General features: G+C 42.4%; 1 protein-coding gene across 1 annotated transcript; it reads left to right on the forward strand.

The window, feature by feature from the left end:
- The first annotated feature begins 2,310 nt into the window (after positions 1-2,310).
- On the forward strand, positions 2,311-9,195 carry LOC146638005 (ovomucoid-like). Its single transcript, XM_085365423.1, has 4 exons — positions 2,311-2,411; positions 3,080-3,180; positions 8,853-8,962; positions 9,066-9,195. Exons 1-4 carry the CDS (start codon positions 2,363-2,365, stop codon positions 9,115-9,117), a joined length of 312 nt encoding a protein of 103 aa, XP_085221549.1. The 5' UTR covers positions 2,311-2,362; the 3' UTR covers positions 9,118-9,195.
- The last annotated feature ends 10,493 nt before the right edge of the window (positions 9,196-19,688 follow it).

A 19,688-nucleotide genomic window follows, 5' to 3' on the forward strand; every position in this document is an offset into this window, starting at 1 on the left:
TACAGGCATAAATCTAGACCCCTAGATAAAACATTATGGGTCATGCCCACAACCCACAGCTTTACTGTGTTCCAGCAAAGTATCCAATAGCAGTGACAACTCCTCCACAGTAGCAGGTGGGATTTTTCTGTTTTGAGGACGGCTCCTTTTCCCCGTCACTACAGATGGTCTGTTTAGGTTTTGATCAAGAGCCTTTTTTTGGGCAGCTGAAGAGGAGAAGTCTATCTTATGGCCAACCTCTGGCTGTATCTTGGTCACATTACCCAGCAAAACCCAGTATGCAGGTTCATCTGTAACAGTCCTTGTGCCACGGATCAACACTGTTGCTTCTACATTAAACAGAAGAGCAGGGACATGGCTGCAGGTCTCTGCGACTCCGGCCTTACAGGTGCAGCGGGGGGCTTCAACCTTCCCTGTGATGCTCACAGTGACCCATGGCTGCAATGCTGGTTCATTCAGTCTTTGAGAGTGCAGGACCTGAAACACACACAGACAAAGTTCATTTAAAGACAAGAACTATGAGCCAAGGCCGACGTAAATGTGTTTAATCTACTTTATCATAAATGTAACAAAGTGTTTAGAAAGTTAGCACATACATGTGATTTTTCATTTCTTTATGTGTCCATCTATAGAATGCTGCATGTTATAGTGTAAACCTGCCTGCAGAAAATGAACCTAAAGGATGTAATGCAAGGATGTCATCACTTTAGAGATGGAGAAAGTATAAAGTGACAATTATGAATCCCTTAATATGATAAGGAGATTCTGCAGGTCATTAATCAATGTATAAAACTAAAATAAAATGTATTTTTAGTGACACAAGATACAAACATGGAAGCAAGATGTTTAATTAGGATTATTTATAATAAATATGAATAAATCATTGCAATTTCTTTAACCATAAAGAATAACTAAATCCTTCAGGACAGTGTCACATCAATGCACTGAACTCGCTATGTTATCCACCTAACAGCCTCCACATGTTCTCACTGTAATTTCCCCTCATGAATGAATTTATGCTGCACTAATCTGAATGTTTGCAGGGAAATCAAACGCATTTCACTCGCTGTACTCGAGCTGACTTACCTTTGTTTGAATGACGACTTGTACGCGCTGATTCCACAGATAAGGTATGAAATATATCAGGCTACGTCAGTAGCGGTTGGTCTTCAGGGTTTCTACTCCACGGCCGTATTTCATACGGGTCCACATTTCCAATGCACGCTATTTTCTGCAAGTACCGCTGCTTCACCTCTGAATGAAATCGGTCTCTATACAGTACATTCTCTTTTGAGCTGCTTTTAAGCATCTTTCTTGTAGTCGTCGTTCCAACACAGTGTGTTTGGTTTGATTCGTAGACCCCGAAAATGGCGCTGCGCTCCCATAATGCATTGCGGCGTGACGTCAACTCCAAAGCCCTATCCTTGGGCACGATACCAACCCCAAGTTGCCCTCCGATGTGTTTATCAGTGTGTGAATGTAGATTAGTTTGCACTTGTGTGAATGAGGCATGTTGTATACAGCGAGTATTCTGGGAGAGTAGAAAAGTGCTGTTTAAGAATCAGTCCATTTACCACCGTCCCCTTTAACCCCTGACTTTGGCACAGGTCGCCTCTTTTATGCAACATCCTCTGGTGATTAATAAAAGAAAAGGACTGCAGGCCATGTGCTGCTGTTTAGGCTCAAACTGTAAACATGTAGGGAGCAAGTAAAAAGTAGTACAACAGGGTGGGCCATGGATACAGCGTAACAACATGGGAATGGTTGGTGATATTAAAGTCCTGTTTGTGGCACATTAGTATATGTGAGGGGCAAACTCCTCAAGATGGGCGGTGACCATGGTGGCCATTTAGAAGTCGGCCATCTTGGATACAACTTTTGTTTCTTCAATAGGAAGAGGGCCATGTGACACATCACACTTATTGGTAACGCCACAAGAAAAATAATGGTGTGCTTGGTTTCGACGTAACGTTATTCATTTCCCTGTGTGTGTGTGTGTCTGTGTGTGCGTGTGTGTTCAGGTGTTTGGGCCATTTTAGCAGCTTTATTCTGTTTTTCTGAAATGTTGGGGTTATTTTGCACAAATGTTTCCCAACCTGGAAGAATACCTCCTTCCAGGAAGCCAAACACAGGGTAACTGTTGGCGTGGACATCCCTGTACTTCTTCATTTTCAACTGGATATTAGTTTTTGGATGCTGTTTTCTTTCTATCCAGTGACGTATTCTTGTGGGAGTGTCTCCTTTCCTTTACAACGAAGCCAATCAAAGGACGGCTTCAGTCAGGACCACAGTGTGTGTGTATAAGGATAACATGTGAAACACACACCTGCTGCCAGAGAAACACGTCTACAAACTGGAAGCTATGAAGCTGACCGTGCTGTTCTGGGCTGTTCTGCTGTTTTCTGTCTGTGGTGAGTTCATTCACAGCACAAACTGATGATCTTCAGAACATTTTCTGTCTCAGGCTCTTCTTTAAATAACGTTTTCCTCCTTTTAACTGAGGTTTTAGGTGCATGTAAAATATGTTAGCAAGACTAATTTAAAAGAATGTTTACAATTTGTAAAAACAAATAATTATAACAAAGACATTCAGTCCATTTCAGTACATTAATTAATTAATTAATTAAACAATACAAAAATGCCTAAATTATCATTCACTGTGTGCTTTTAGGATTCAAGGATAGTCAGAAGAAATAAACAGATTATTTTTTTAGTTCCAGTTTTCTCTCTTGAAACGACATTAACAAGTGAACTGCAGATTATTATCAAACCTTAGTTTACAAGATAAGACCTGATGTCCTTTATGATCAGGAATATATTTAAACTGGAAGAGTTTCTTTGATGTTGTCAGAGACCAAAACATGTTTTTCATATTCACACATCAAAGACCTGGAGTGGAGCAACGTAACAGGACGTTCAGATGACATCCTCTTATTATGCTTACCGGGATTATAATCTGATGGACAAACTGCTGGTTACCCTCATACTTACCGGATATGAAATTGTGATGGTTAAAACAGGGTCGATCACAAGCATATATACAAATACACAAATAATACATGTGTGTATGTTTGTGCAGTCCTTTCCCACCAGGATGAGACAGCATCTGTGTTTCCAAACAACCACAAGTTGAGGACATCTGGAGGACCAAGATCAGAAGCTCTTGTTGATCTCACAGAGGTACGAGTTGGTCTTATTCAGTATTTTTATTTCTCCCGTCTTAAATGTTTTCCAGGATCTTCTTAGTGGGCATGGTCACTTCAAATGAATACGACGTTCTTTTAACTAATTACCTTTATTTACGATGCCTTTCTACTTACGGGAGTCGCCCCTTTCAAGATCTTCCCGTTAACAGAGATCAAACCATCAAGTTTAAACATGTATTTGGTTTCTCAGAGCCTCATGGAACTGTTCTTCTTGAGAAACCTTTAACAGCTTAAAGGAAAAACAGTATTGGGGAAAGTTATGGTTCAGTATTATTATTAAAAGTGTTGAGATCATCCTTGTCAAAGTTCAAGGTTTTTATTCACCCCTTTATCAGTTTTGTTTTGTAAGAAACACTTTTTCTTCAGCGTGTTGCATTTGGCTGTGGTCAGTGTCGCTGCTGGGAGCTGGACACAGGCAATATTTATTTTTCTTATTTTTACACAAATATCTGTACTTTCTAGGTGACCTCTAATTTTCTGTTTTGAAATTTAGGAAAGAATGAGGTTATTGTGGAGATTTGCAAGTATTTAGGTGTTCTTTTTGGTCATAAACTGTGTTTTGAACTTCATGCTGATATTACCACCCAAAAAGGTCAGCACAAACTGTACTGAGGTTATTGTACTCGGCCCTGAAAAGCTTAGAAATATGGTATCTAACCAGATTCTTCCTCTGGATGGCATTACCTTGGCCTCCAGTAACACTGTGAGGAACCTTGGAGTCATTTTTGACCAGGACATGTCCTTCAAATTCAAATTCAAATTCAAATTTTATTTGTCACGTACACAGTCATACACAGTACGATATGCAGTGAAATGCTTGGACAACTGCTCGTGACCTAAAGAAAAAAAAGGAAAAGGCTATGAATAAGATAGGAAATAAATATGAAAAATTAAAAAGGGTAAATTTAACTAGGAAGGAATAGAATATAAATTAAGGTTAAAAATGAAATAACTGTACAACACAAATTAGAATGAAGGGTAAATTTAACTGAGAAAGAATAAGATAAAATATATAAATTAAAGTTGAAAATAAAATAACTGTACAACAAAATACACAATATAGAACTATATAAGAATGTATGAAGAAATCTAAATATAAATAAATATATACACAATAACAGCAGCTGTACAAGTATTAACTGGAAATGAAGAATATAATGTCCAGTGTTGTGCAATCCACATTATGTCTTGTGCAGTGCAAATATGCTTAAAGTGATTTAAGTAATGAAGTGAAAACAATGTCCAGAAAGTCCAGTGTGTGTGTAAGAACTGTATGTGTGGGTCAGGACTGTGTGGTGGTGTGATTGAGAGACCGTATCGCCTGCGGGAAGAAGCTCCTCCTCAGTCTCTCTGTGTTGGTCTTCAGGGAGCGGAATCGCTTTCCTGACCTCAACAGAGAGAACAGTCTGTTGTTGGGATGGCTGAGGTCCTTCACGATCTTCCTGGCCTTGGTCCAGCACCGCCTGCTGTAGATTGAGTGCAGGTCAGGGAGCTCGGAGCGGATGGTGCGCTCAGCTGACCGCACAACCCTCTGTAGAGCTCGTCTGTCCTGCATGGTGCTGTTCCCGAACCAGGTTAAGATGTTTCCCGTCAGGATGCTCTCTATGGTGCACGAGTAAAAGTTCCTGAGCACCTTGGAGGGCAGTTGGAAGTCTCTCAAGCGTCTGAGGTGGTAGAGACGCTGTCGGGCCTTTTTCACCACGGTGTTGATGTGACAGGACCATGACAGGTCCTGCGTGATGTGAACTCCGAGGTATTTGAAGCTGTCCACTCTCTCCACTGGGCACTCGTTGATGACGGGGGTCTGGTAGTTCCTCTCCTGCTTAGTGCTGAAGTCCACTATCAGCTCCTTTGTCTTACTGACGTTTAGAAGGAGGTTGTTCCTCTGGCACCAGTTCTCCAGATTCCTAATCTCCTTCAGGTAGGCCGTCTCGTTGTTATCAGAGATCAGGCCCACCACGACGGTGTCGTCAGCAAACTTGATGATGGTGGTGGAGCTGGTAGTGGCCACACAGTCATATGTGTACAAAGAGTACAGCAGGGGGCTCAGAACACACCCCTGGGGGGCTCCAGTGCTGAGAGTGGTGGAGGCTGAGACATGTCCGCCCATCCTTACTGCCTGTGGTCTGCCAGTTAGGAAGTTGGAGATCCACTGACACATAGATGAGCTGAGTCCCAGATGCTCCAGCTTGGTGGTGAGTGTGGAGGGAATTATGGTGTTAAATGCAGAGCTGTAGTCTATGAAGAGCATTTTAACATAATTCCCCCTTCTAGTGTCCAAGTGAGTGAGTGATGTGTGGAGGAGATGAGAGATGGCATCGTCTGTGGAACGATTTGGACGGTAAGCGAACTGTAGTGGGTCCAGTGTGTCTGGTAGTGAAGAAATGATGAAGTCTCTGACCAGGCGTTCAAAGCACTTCATCGCTACTGAGGTGAGGGCTACAGGGCGATAGTCATTGAGAGAAGCAGGGTGGGGTTTCTTCGGGACAGGAACAATGATGGACTCTTTGAAGCATGTGGGGATCACCGACTGAGATAAAGAGATGTTGAATATCTCAGTGAACACAGGAGCTAGCTGGTATGCGCAGTCTCTTAGGATACGACCTGGGATGCCGTCTGGTCCTGCTGCTTTCCTGGTGTTCACTCTCTTGAAGGCTCTCCTTACTTCATGCTCGGAGATGACGAGCACGTTTCCGGTGCTGGCAGTATCTTCCTGTCTGCAGCCGTTAGCGCCGCTAACACTAGCATTGTTGGAGACCTTAGCTGCAGCCTCGAAGCGAGCATAGAAAGTGTTCAGCTCGTCTGCCAGAGTCACGGCCGCGTTCGTCATACCGGTTGTTGGTGCTTTATAGTCCGTTATTGTCCTTAGTCCCCGCCACAGGCTCCTAGAGTCACTCTGTTGGAGTTGTGACTCTAGTTTCCTCCCGTAGCGCTGCTTCGCCTCTTTCACCGCCCTCCGCACGTTATATGACGCGGCTTTGTACGGGTCCATGTCCCCCGTCATGAGTCCCGTGTTGTAGGCAGCGGTGCGGGATCTCAGAGCGTCGCGGATGGTTTTATCCACCCACGGCTTCTGGTTGGGAAACGTTGTGATAGTCTTTGTCTCCACGGTATCATCCGCTAGTTTCCCGATGAATCCCACAACCGCTTCCGTAAACACGTTGACGTCATCGTCGGAGCTGTTTCTGAACATGCCCCAGTCTGCGTCATCGAGTGCGTCCTGTAACGCGGCCACCGATTGATCCGTCCAGCGCGCGACCTTCCTCTGAACCGGAACTTCCTGTTTCAGCCTTTGTTTGTATTTTGGCATGAGGAAGATGGCGGCGTGATCAGATTTGCCAAACGGGGGGTGAGATTGTGCCTTGTAGCCGTCCTTGACCGTAGTGTAGCAGTGGTCCAGTGTCCTTTCACCCCTGGTGGGGCAGGTGATGTGTTGATAAAAGTTCGGCGCTGCGCGTTTGAGGTTGGCGCTATTAAAGTCCCCCGTCACAATAAGCGCAGCGTCCCGGTGTTGTGTCTGGTGCTGTGTGAGTGCCTCATGCAGCTCGCATAAGGCGGTGACCGTGTCTGCTTGTGGTGGAATATAAACGGCACTTACAATGACCGATGTAAATTCCCGAGGTAGATAAAAAGGACGACACATGATGGACAGTAGTTCCAGATTTGGTGTGCAGGAGCGTGTGAGAGGAACAACGTTCGCACTGTTGCACCAGTTGTTGTTCACCATTAAACACACGCCGCCTCCCCTTGACTTCCCCGAGTCCCGTGTCCTGTCCATGCGGTGAACCGAGAAGAACCCGGCCGGCTGGATGGCGTGGTCCGGCACCGCTGGGTTCAGCCATGTCTCGGTGAAGCAGAGGAGATTGCAGTCCCGAATGTCTCTCTGGAACTTTATCCTGGCCCTGAGGTCGTCAAGCTTGTTCTCCAGTGACTGGACGTTGGCGAGCAGGATGCTAGGCAGAGGTGTGCGGTGTGCACGAGCTCTCAGCCTGTTCCTGACGCCGGCTCGCTTCCCTCTAGGCCGGTGACATTCGTCTGTCCTGGCCTGAAAGGAGACGCTACCGGTAGACTGCAGCGAGAACTGCCAGCATCTGAGCCAGACTCTGTCTGTCTCTCTCATCATGGTCACTAAATGCACAGTAATGGCAGGTTTGTAATAAGGCAGATCGCGCTAACATAATATGCACTGTTAGTTGATTATTTACCTGCTGCATTAACGGGAGAGGACGTGGAAATGCTACCGCTGCTGCTGGGTTGAGATTCACGAGTCCGGAGCGGAATTAAAAACACGACATTCATTTAAGGTCATCGCGTGTTTTTTGCATATTCGTAGTGTTTCCTCCCTTAAATGAAACATCTACTTTGCAAGTATTGCAAGTTGCCCTGATGTCATCTGTTCTCGTAAAGTCTAACCAAACTTTTGAGCGTTGAGCTTAGGCGCCGTGTTTCCTGTCAGGTAAATGACGCTCCGCAACGTGGTGACGTCATTCGGGGCGACTGGAATCGATAAGGGAATCGTTTGCAAAAATGGCAAACAACTCCAAGGAACTGAAACAGTGGGAACAGGTTCTCAACAAGAACCGTGTTTCGATACCCATCCCTATCCCCAGGTACCTGTAGCTCTCCTCTATGTCTGCAATGTTGCCTTCTGGTAGTTCGATCCCCTCAGTTCTGACTACCTTCCCTCTCACTCTTAGCATACAGCTTGATGTCATCCATGAACAGGAGGTGGCTGCTGACAACTGCGTAGCCAGTCTTGTTAATGATCTCCAAGAGATATAAAACTAGGAATTACAAATAAATAACATGCTAAATTGGTAAATTCGGTAAAATTAAGGGATTAAAAGGTACTATTTACTAACTATACAATACTATACAATACTAACTGTACGATAAACAAAGACAGGACAGAGAAACTGGATTGTGCAGGAGGTACTTGATGGTGACTTGTGCTATGGGCTAGTGTTGTACGCCACATCCCCATTGAGCACCTGATGAAGGCTCTCAGGGTCCTGTTGATCTTGTACAGTTCTCGGCATTCCAGGATCCAGCTGTGGGGCACTGAGTCATAGGCCTTCTTGCACAGGTTGGTCAGCCTAGTGTTGCAGTCTCAGCTGACTGCTCGGTCTGCCAGTAGCTGGTGTTTTGTGCCTCTGGTATTCTTGCCAATATATGTGTGTGTGAATATATACATATATATATATATATATATATATTAGTGCTGTCAGCGTTAAAATAACATCAACGCCATAACTGAATTAACACGGCAATTCTTCGTTAGCGAGCCCTGTGCGTGGGGCTGCACTGCGCTAACTAACGCGTTAACGAGCTGACCATACTAACGCATTGAAATATATATATACACACACACACCTGTGTTTGTGTGTGTGTACTATAGATACTGCTACTTGAAAACATTTGTTCTTTGCATGCAGAGAGCAATTCCTTGTTTGTGTACACAAACAAATAAAGATGATTCAGATTTTCCTGATTCAGTTAAGAAGTTAAGAAATGAGCACCTGTTAATGGTGACCCCCGTGTGGGTCTGTTCAGAGGTCTACCAGGCACTGGAGGTTAAACCCAAGACTTGCTGAAGGGATTAAATTAAGAATCAGTAATCCTGTCACTGCCTGCTTTTGTATCCAGCCCAACTGTGGGAAGTACGAAGGAGGAATCTGCACCAAGGAGTATGCTCCAGTATGTGGGAGCGATGGAAAAACCTATGACACCGAGTGTCTTCTCTGCAAGAAGAACAGGCATGTAACACACACACACGCACGCGCACACGCACACACACACACACACACACGCACACGCACACGCACACACTGAATCTATGTTTGTTTTTCTCTCCTACAGAGAAGAGAAGAATACTGTGAAGGTGGCGAAAAAGGGGCCATGCGCTTCCTAGATGGCTATGTTGCACTCATGGGTGTTAGATAGGGCCTATTGAGTTCCTGTGTTTGTGTTCTCAATAAAGTTACCTTCTGCAGCATGTCTCTGGTCTAATCCTTTAACACAAAACACCCTGACAACAGCACTGATCACAAACAGGTTTAATTTAAACAGTAATAACAGTAAGTGGCTCAAACCTGTCCCACAAAGCTGTACTTGGACTTTTCTCATAATACTATTTATTATAGGTACGCAAAATGTGGTGTAGTCAATGATTTGTTCATGAGAAACAGTAATTTCATCATCACACATTTCTGTGATATAATCACAACTTATGTGTAGACAATACAACAAACGGTGGAAAAGTGTATGTCCTGCCAAATGAGCAAGGTCTCTTCTTTAGTCACAGCTAAGCAATATTTTACACGAGTGTTTCTGACATACCAAATATCAAACACTCCTATAGCATGCCAGAAGATAATGCATGTATTATTGCAGGTCTACCTTACAATATAAAGCACCCTGAGGCGACTGCTGTTGTGATTTGGCGCTGTGTAAAAAAACTGAACTGCAGTCTGAAGTCTTGCAGCTGAATAGAATCTGGGCTGTAAGTTTAGCTCACTTGTTTTTGCTGAGTTTGGATGAAATGGTTTCTATGAGCATTTAGTGGCGATCCTGAGGTTGTTGTGGACACCACACATGCCAATAGTGTTCAGCTACAGTTCACCCCCTCTGCCCCCGCTACTGGCAGCTTTGGGTCTCAAGAGGTTTTAATTTAAAGAAAAAAAGTTTTAAAAACTCACTAAATGTACTATTTTCTATATAGGGTTCTTCCCTTTTCCTTCTGTGAGATGAGATGTCCACAGTGGAAATTCCCAGCAGAGACACCAGGGGACCGCTGCCCGGACTGCAAACCTGCAGATTGGTTTTGTATGTTCTGCCTTTTATTCTGATCATTTTTGCCGTGTTAGATTATGGAATCAAGAAGGCTTGGATGTCCACTCACCACAGCACACAGAAAGAAGTGCATCATAACTCGTGTTTCATGGTGTGGTCTGCTGGGGCAGCAGCATACTGGGAACAAGCTGAAGGCCTGTTGTGGGACGCCCTCTTGACCCAGTGGTGGTAGTGAGCAATAAGAGAATGTTGGCTGAACTGTCGTACCTGTTAGATAATACTCCCCCCTCCATGGCGGTCACTCTTAAAGCCCCGAGTACTTCCTTCAGTGGCAGACTGCTACATGTTCTGCTGGTGCGTGAGAGAGACTTCAGAGGTCTTCTAGCTGCAGTCAGACTACAGCAGTGAATGCACACACTGGGGTCTGTACATGTCACAGGATGTAATATTTGGTGACAGGGATGGGCAGTAACGCGTTACTTCAGTAATTAGTTACTGATTACTTTTTTCAAGTAACTTGACCAACACTGTTTGGTGATAAGTTTACAACATCATCTTCTCCACTCTATAAAACGTTTTGTTGGCTCAACTTAAAAAAACGTGCCCAAAGTTTCCACTCAGCTCAGTGTTGTTCAATAAATCCAGCAAGTAATTTTTAGGTTTGGCAAACTCGGCTGGTTTAACAAACCAACGTGTTTTACTTTGACCACCGAAAGCATAATTAAGCTGAACAACCTCATATTGATTTAGATTTTCTGGTAATATTAAGTTGACACATTACATTAGCTGAGTTGCTCTAACTTACTTTTTTACATATATCCCACTCACAAATATCCAAATAGTTTTAAGTTACTAAAGTAACTTCTGTAAAATCACACACAGACATTTCACTTTTCCAACTGATTAAACAGTTTATTACAAAACATTTTCCAAGTAATTCCCAAATCAAATATTACAGCAGCCCTTTAATTATAAATCAGTGGTCAGAAACAGTACTTCAGTATAAACAAACAATAACAACACGAGCATGTTTATTACCTGTGTAAGGTGTGTTTAGAAGCTAAAACACACCCATTCACTCCGTCTTCACACTGTTCTGAGATGCTGTCCTCCAGCTTCGGACTGACTGAACTGGTGACTGCGATGTTTACCACAGCTTCTGGGAACTTCTTCACCATCCTGCCATGCAGGACAAAAGGAGACGTCAGTATTTTACGTACCTGTCACAGTCCTGAGTCGGTGACCCAGTGTTTTGGGTTTCGTTCTGTTTTTTGATCGTAGACTTCATCATTGTTGTCACTATTAGTGTTTAGGTTTCTCTCCCGGTATTTTTTTTTAGCTCTCTAGTTCTTTGTTCTGTCATTTCTAGTTCTTGGGTTTTGCTCCTGTGTCCCTTTTGTTCGGTGTCAAGTCTGTGTTTCTGTGTCTGTCGCGTGCTTCCTGTTTTATTTTGATAGTCCCTGTGCAGTGTGTCTGGTTTTGCTTCCCCTTGTCTCATTAGCTCTGATTTCTCCCAGCTGTGTTTCCCTCCTGTCTCCCATTCCCTGTTTGTTCCAGTGTGTATTTATGTCTCTTTACTACCTCAATTCTCAAAAGTTCTTGAAAAACTGTTTAAAAACAGACTGGAAAAATTTATAGATAAACATAAACTACTCACTGAGAGTCAGTACGGATTCAGATCAAGCAGATCAACATCATCGGCACTATTAGATTCAATAGAATACATCACAAATTCCATAGACAAAAAGCAATATGTGGCTGGGTTATTCATAGACTTGACAAAGGCATTTGACACTATAGATCATGATATATTAATAAGAAAACTGGAACGTTATGGTGTCAGAGGGGTAGTTTTAGATTGGGTCCGGAGTTATTTAAGTGACAGAAAGCAGTTTGTGAAAATAAATGGTGGTTGCTCCTTATGTATGGACATTGCTTGTGGTGTACCCCAAGGGTCAGTTTTGGGTCCAAAATTCTTCAACTTGTACATTAACGACATCTGTAAAGTGTCCAAAGTATTAAAAATGGTTCTCTTTGCTGACGATACAAACATTTTTTGCTCTGGTGATGATCTGCAGAATTTATTGGAGGATATGACTAATGAAATAAGTAAAGTGAAGTTCTGGCTTGATAAAAACAAATTATCATTAAATTTGAATAAATCTAAACTTATGTTATTTGGAAATAGTAGTTTAAATACAAATGCAAAGATTCAAATAAATGGTGTTGATATTGAAAGAGTCAGTGAAAATAAATTTCTGGGGGTAATAATAGATGAAAAACTTAACTGGAGAGCTCACGTAAGATATATTCATTCCAAAGTATCACGAAGCATTGCAGTACTAAACAAGGCAAAACAGGTATTCGACAGAACATCACTTCATATTCTCTACTGTTCACTGGTTTCACCATACTTAAGCTATTGTGCAGAGGTCTGGGGCAATAACTATAAAACCACATTACATTCACTTTTTACTCTTCAAAAGAAAGCAATTCGAATCATCCACAATGCAGGTTATAGGGAACATACAAACTCACTATTTTTGCAGTCTGAAATATTGAAAATTGACGATATAGTGAAATTCCAAACAGCACAAATTCTATTCAAAGCAAAAAATAAAGAACTGCCAGGTAATATTCAGAGTATGTTTTTTTTGAAAGAAGGAAGTTATAATTTAAGGGGTTTTTGTAACTTCAAAACAATGAAGGTACGTACTACAAGAAAAGGCTTTTGTGTTTCTGTTCATGGAGTGAAACTATGGAACAAACTGAATATGGAATTAAAGCAATGTCCAAACATAAAACTGTTCAAAAAGAGTTATAAAAATATGATCTTCTCGATCTATAAAGAAAAGGAAAATATTTAAATTAAGTGAATGTCTCTATTTAAAAACAAACAAACAAAAAATTCATGATGTGATATTATAGTATATAGTATATCAGAAATCTGTTCACTATTTTTATTACAAATTATATCAGTAAGGAAGCTGACTAAATATTCACTGATAATTTATGGGACAGGGGTGGGATTAAATAAGTGTATACTTCTTCCCACTCCCTTTCAACATGTAAATTAATCAGAATGTTTTTTGTATGTAATTTGTATAGTATTTTTTCTCTCTCTTATTTCTTTTCTAAATGTACTTGTATATTGTTCACATGTTGAAATAAATTACCAATCAAAACAAAAAGCCCTGTGTTTTCCGTGGTGCGTTGTACCCTCATTTTGCTGTGTGGTTTTCCCAGTTCGTGGTTCTTAGTTTCTTCAGTTTCAGTCTTGTCTCTGAGAGTTCTGCATTTGGGTCTTATACACAGCACATCATGACAGTGCCATTTAAAAATATATAATCACAAAACAAAGTGAGATTTACCTACTAACTGTTCTCTTCAGAGATCCTCTTCTTTCAGATACACCACCAGGCGGCTCTCTCTCGCTCCTCGTTTCCACCGAACTCTGGAGAATGAAAACAGCAAAACAAATCTTGAGTATTACAGCACACTAGGAGAAGCAAAAAATGTTACATTTATGTGACCTGCATCTTGCCACTTGTTGATTTTGAAATGTATTTTTTAAACAAATAAAAGATTAAATCTTTACAACTCAAATCTGTGTTAAAAGTATCCTACTGCCTTCTATGCACCCTTTGCTAGCAGTCGGATAAGCTGACTGAAAGTAAATGTCACCTCAGTTTAGAGACTATTTCAAACACTTTTTGTTGATGTCACGGTTCTGGGTCCGTTGGACCCAGTATTTTGAGTTTATTATGTTTTGGTTCACTTTTGCATCATGGATTATTCTTTGTTTCTCTGGTACTTTGTGTTTCAGTTATCTTGGTGTTTTGGATTGTTTCTCATTCTCTTGTTGTGATGTTTATTATTATTATTATTAGTTTCATGTTTCTATTATCCATGTTTAAGGAATGGTGGTTTCATGTATAGTTCAGTTCCATGTTTCATTTTCTGTCTCTGTGTTGAGTCCATGTCTCTGAGTTGTGATTCATGTTTCCTGTTTTATTGTGAAAGTCTTTGTCTTATGTTAGTGTGTGCAGCTTTGTTCCCCATGTCTCGTTAGCCCTGATCTCTCCCAGCTGTGTCTCCCTTCTGTGGCCCATTTCCTCATTACTACCCTGTGTATTTAAGCCCTGTGTTTTCCCATGCCCAGTGCCGCGTCGTACCCACAGATTATGCCTGTGTGTCCTTGGTCTCAGTGTTCCATCCTCACTTCATGTTTGTTTTCCTGCCAGCAATAAAGCTGAGGTTTTTGAGTTACATTCCGTTTTCCGAGTCCTGCATTTGGATCCTCATCTCTGCCTGCCCGCACACAGAGCCCTGACAGTTGAATTGTGTTCTAACAATTCAAATAACAATTGTTATACATAAGATATGTGAAAAGCCACCTGTGGACAAGCCTTATAATGATGTGTAAACCATGAAAAGCTCCTATCCACCCTCTTTAATGTGTTTGTGTAACTTCCTCATAAACATTTATTGTGGAGTTGATGAAGATACTTGTAATGTAACATGGTAGACTAATGTGCCTGTGTTAATTCAGCTCCATATTATTGTGTGAAGTTGCACTGGGTTGGGAGTGGTTTTGTGTGTGTGTCACATTTTTGGTGAGCCAATGGCTGGAATGGGGTTGGACTAATTAGAGGCAGGTGTACTTGATTGCACTGATACACTGGTCCACTTATAGCCCACACTACAAACACTGCTGTGTCGTTTTGTCTCTCTGTGCAGGCCAGGGCCTATTATATGCCACAGCCTAAAGGCAGCAGAGTTGCAGAGGCTGGAGTGACCACTGGCTATATGCTTGCAGGGTGGTGGGTCTCCAAGGACAACTTCTAACCCTGTTACAGGCAACACGTGGAGTGCAACTGGCCGTGTGGCATAGCTGGCTCTGGCCTTGGGACTGTGTGTTTTTATACGATTCATAAATGGGACACTGGACTGTTTTATCTTTTATCTCTTGATATATTTTTTGTCAATAAATTATCTTTTAGAATTTTATTGACTGTCATCTTTTTGCCCACGACTGAGACGGTTGGTCAGACCTAGAGTCTTTCTTTGGGTGTGTTACAGTAACACTTCAGCTTATTCTACCCACGTTATCCGTAATATCACCAATACTTACTTTATTGTATCCTCAAGTTATCTGTGACACGTATCTACTCAAATTTACTCACCTTAGTTTGCAAAGAAATAGTTTGCAACAATGTGACCAAACGTTAAATTAACATATTCTCATCTCACCTAGAAGTACAACATCTGAGTTTTATTTTTGCGTTTTTATTTTTGCTCTTCAGTCTCAGTCACCCATTAAGTTACAAATACGTCACTATATTCTTCACAGTGAAAACATAAAAAGTTGTGTGTTTCTCGGCCGTCATGTTTTGTCAGGTTATGTCATGCCGCGTCATGAACTCCCAGTTTAGATCATCCTTCCGAGTTTGAATGTTGGTTTTGTTTCTAGTGCTCCCATCTCCCATCTCTGAGTCCTGCGTTTGGGTCCAACCTCTGCCTGCCACACAGCTCACCGTGACAACACCACTGTTGCTTGGGAAGCTTGCACACCAGAACTTCACCCACATGTGCTGTACCAGTGTACAGTAATGTGATGATTTGAACTTACTGAACACAGTCTGGGCAAACACTTACCTCCTACAACAAGGCATTAAGAATGCACACAGCTGTTGTGTGTGTGATGATACGAACATATGTTGCTGTCTGCATGGTCCCACACACACCTATGGGTAACCAAATGCAACCACCACACTGATTTAAATAATAACAGGAAAAAATAGACTGTCTCTTACGTTTGTAGTGTAACAACTAGCAACTTACTCACCCTGGAGAGTTAGTCACAGGACCCTCTGCAGTTTCCATACCAGCCCCACCTGGGGGTGGACGATGCAGTGATACATGTGCTGCAGAGAGCGTGTTCCTCGACCCAACACCACAGTTCAGATAATGTTCTTGGACTTCTCTAGCGCCTTTAACTCGATCCGGCCCGTGCTGCTGAGGGAGAAGTCGGAGTCCATACAGGTGGAGGCTCCACTGGTCCAGTGGATCTACAGTGGGGCAAAAAAGTATTTAGTCAGCCACCGATTGTGCAAGTTCCCCCACCTAAAATGATGACAGAGGTCAGTAATTTGCACCAGAGGTACACTTCAACTGTGAGAGACAGAATGTGAAAAAAAATCCATGAATCCACATGGTAGGATTTGTAAAGAATTTATTCGTAAATCAGGGTGGAAAATAAGTATTTGGTCACCTCAAACAAGGAAAATCTCTGGCTCTCACAGACCTGTAACGTCTTCTGTAAGAAGCTTTTCTGTCCCCCCACTCGTTACCTGTATGGAAGTGTGGACACGGGAAGAGGAGTACAGAGGACGGACTGATCTCTTTATGAGGTGGTGTGAGGTGAACCACCTGCAGAAACAGATCCCCACCTTCTCCTGTCTGCATTAGTGGGACTGATGTGGAAATAGTCACATCCTACAAGTATCTGGGAGATCAACTGGATGACAAGCTGGAGTGGTCTGCCGACACGGACGCTGCCTCCACAAAGGCTCTGAGCCGGCTTTACTTTCTACGAAGGCTCAGATCCTTCAGTGTCTGCAGCAGCTGCTCCATATGTTCTATCGGCCTGTTGTTGGCAGCACCATCGTCTTTGCTGTGGCGTGCTGGGGTGCAGGCGTCAAAGCAAAGGACGCAAACAGACTGACCATCAGGAGGGCCGAGGCTGTTGTTGGCATGAAGCTTGCTGTGTGTGTTTGTGTGTTTGTGTGTGTGCTGTATGTTTATGTGATAAATTCCAGCACTGAATGCAAAGCAGACATAACAAGTACAGACAAAGAAGAGAAGAGACGTGAAAAGTGAAGAGAAATAAACTCGTGCAGCCACCATTCCAGAGTGACCTGCAAATAACAAATTATTCCTCACTGAGGTTGATCCACAGGAACCTGAAACCACTGACTCTCTCCACCTCTGTCCCATCAAACTGCTGGGTGTGCCCTCCACCCTGGAGTTCCTGTAGTCCACGATAAGCTTCTTGGTCTTTGTAGCAGGTCAGGTCTCAAATTGTTCATTACAATCCTCTCCGGTCTTACAGTGCACCTGTCCCCAAAGGTGGGAACAAACCAGGTGCTTGTCTCGTACCTGCACAGCCTCAGCTCCATCAGCGACCTGCATTATCAGCTCCTTTGCCCTTTAAATTTTCAACATCCACACCTGAGAGATGCTGAAACACTCAGGGTCACAGCCTCGCACTCTCATCAGCCCCTCAGATTTATCAGCCACAACCTCCAACCTCCCTTTCTCCCTGACCTGAGATTGCAAACTGCTCCTCCCTCTGGCCATGTGGTGGTACCAAACAATCACACACTGTCCCCTCAGCAACTCAGTGTTCCTGTGTTGCAGAAGATGTTAAGTTTTGCCTCCTAGATAATTCAAGCACTTTGTTTTGAAATGAACATTTTTTGTTTTCCTATTTGCAACTTATTTTTTCTCCTTTTCTGTGTTATACAGGGAGGTTTCTTATGTGAGGGAGGAAAAATGTGACGTGCAGAATTAACTTTAACTTTAAATTAACAGGTTTATCTATCTATCTATCTATCTATCTATCTATCTATCTATCTATCTATCTATCTATCTATAGCTGAATGACTCAACCGAACAGCCCATGTAAATAAATGATTACCCTTGACTTGAATAATAAACTTAGGACCAAAAGTAAAGAGTAGGGTTGAGTATGTGGGTTGAAAACCTGCCAGATCTTCTCTGCCAGTGTCAAGCAGCTGATTCTGCTGCTGACTCTTTTTCTGAGCTTCTGGAATCCCATCAGCTTGAGTGCACTGGTTCTGCCAGAGTGACCAACACAACCACACTGGTTGACTTACAATCCCACAAATGCAGGTTGAAGAATCTGTAAATAGACTGGTTCTTATATAGAGCATACCACATTCACCCATTTACACCCATTACTAATAACCCTCCATGGCACAGTGTTGCCTTCAGGAATTAAACCAATCTTGTTGTGATTACACTCTCCCATAATTTAAAAAAGACATATTTACTTGTTTTGTGACACAACACACTTCAGTTTTCAGTAAAATGATGAGAAGCACAGAGTTTGACCTTTGACTCGGGGGTGGAGCAATCCTCTCAGATGTCAAATCTGCACGACAGAGTGCTAGCTAATGCTGAGACTAATATCAATTTTATGTACGTTTAAATTGAAATAAGCATATATTTAAAATCTGTGCATGTTTAAGAACATTGAAGAAGTATTTTTAGTTGTTTATAGACAGATTTTGGTTCGTTGTCTCAGGGCAACACCGTGTAGTTGGGCCAGTTTTCTTCAGGCAATAATGGCAATGCAGCAGTTCAAAGTTCTGGTTCTTGGGACAGCTTGCTTTAGATGTTTTAGGTAGGGGTGTTTCCCCACTCCAAAACACCTGAATTAAATGGTCAGTCTGTTGTGGGACAGCTGCAGCACATCCAGCCCTGAGGTGTTGGAGCAGCAGCACTGAGTGATGGGATGTGTAAGCTATCAAATCATGTACTAAAATGAGTGTGTACAAACTTGGAAGAATTGAGGACAAGAACATTTTATGCAAGTTTTATGGCAGTTAGTGTGTCTGTGTGCGTGTGTGTTATTAGCTTGTTAAGCACTTCAGAATTCATCATATTCCACACATATTGCACATAACCCATGCACAGCAAAGACACACAAAAAACACACACAGTTATTTGTGATTCGTTACTTCGGGGAGGCTACAATCACTCCCAAATCGTTCAGAAAATTCATAAAAATGATCTGTTGAACTACTACAAAATGTGTGTTTCAAAACTGCTCATTTCAAGTGAACTAGTCATGAACAAAGATTTACTATAGTATAATTATATGCGAGTCATTTTTATATGTATTATTCAAGTATAATAATTTGTTAACAAGGTAATAGTAATTATTTAGAATAGTTAGCCCACATATATATGTGGCACGAAGAGTCTTAAGTTGAAAATGTACCCGGAAGAATGTTTTCACACTTATTAAAGCGTAGCTCCGTAGCGACGTCTGTCACCACTGTACCTGGATGAGACAGTCCTGCATCCAGCTGTATTCTTACGTATTGTTTAAAGCGTATCGCAAGACTCGACACGATCATCTGACAACTGAAAATTACGCCTGGCCCTTAATCGTAAAGGTTGGCAAATCAAAGCCAACTGACCCACGAAACTGCGTTGCTGTCTGTTGCTAAGAAGAGGGGCGCCGCCGCATCTGTTGCCGGGGTGAATTGATTAAAATGTTAGCATCCAGCTAGGTAGCAATATTTCTAGATCTCAGGCGCAACAACGAGGTTTAAATCGAGAATGAATCATGTCCTCTCCTGCTAGACAGCACTCGAGATGAATCAACACTAATTTTCGTGTTCGGTTTCGGGGCTCTACATTCCGCCCGAACAGGAAGACGGACCTTAAAATGTAGAAATTGGGTACATGTAAGGTTAAAGAGCTAACTGCAGCTAGCAGACTAGCTTCATGAAATACAACTATAATCTATGCGGCTGCCGCAAAACGTAGCTGCACTGCCAGCCAACATGGACTGTTTGTTTTCCGTTCAGCCCGACGTTGTTAGAGATGAATAAAACGATTGTAGTGTATTCGACCGAGAGCTAGAAGGCCGAT

Source organism: Diplotaxodon limnothrissa, linkage group LG2, assembly GCF_057381915.1.
Source record: "Diplotaxodon limnothrissa isolate DT_005_m linkage group LG2, D_limnothrissa_male_GT1.1, whole genome shotgun sequence".
Classification (NCBI taxonomy): domain Eukaryota; kingdom Metazoa; phylum Chordata; class Actinopteri; order Cichliformes; family Cichlidae; genus Diplotaxodon; species Diplotaxodon limnothrissa.

Bases quoted from the DNA above. Each gene is read 5' to 3' on its own strand.
- LOC146638005 (XM_085365423.1), top strand. From the start codon at position 2,363: ATGAAGCTGACCGTGCTGTTCTGGGCTGTTCTGCTGTTTTCTGTCTGT. The intron at 2,412-3,079 runs GTGAGTTCATTC...ATGTTTGTGCAG, and splicing joins TCTGCTGTTTTCTGTCTGTG to TCCTTTCCCACCAGGATGAG. The intron at 3,181-8,852 runs GTACGAGTTGGT...TTTTGTATCCAG, and splicing joins CTCTTGTTGATCTCACAGAG to CCCAACTGTGGGAAGTACGA.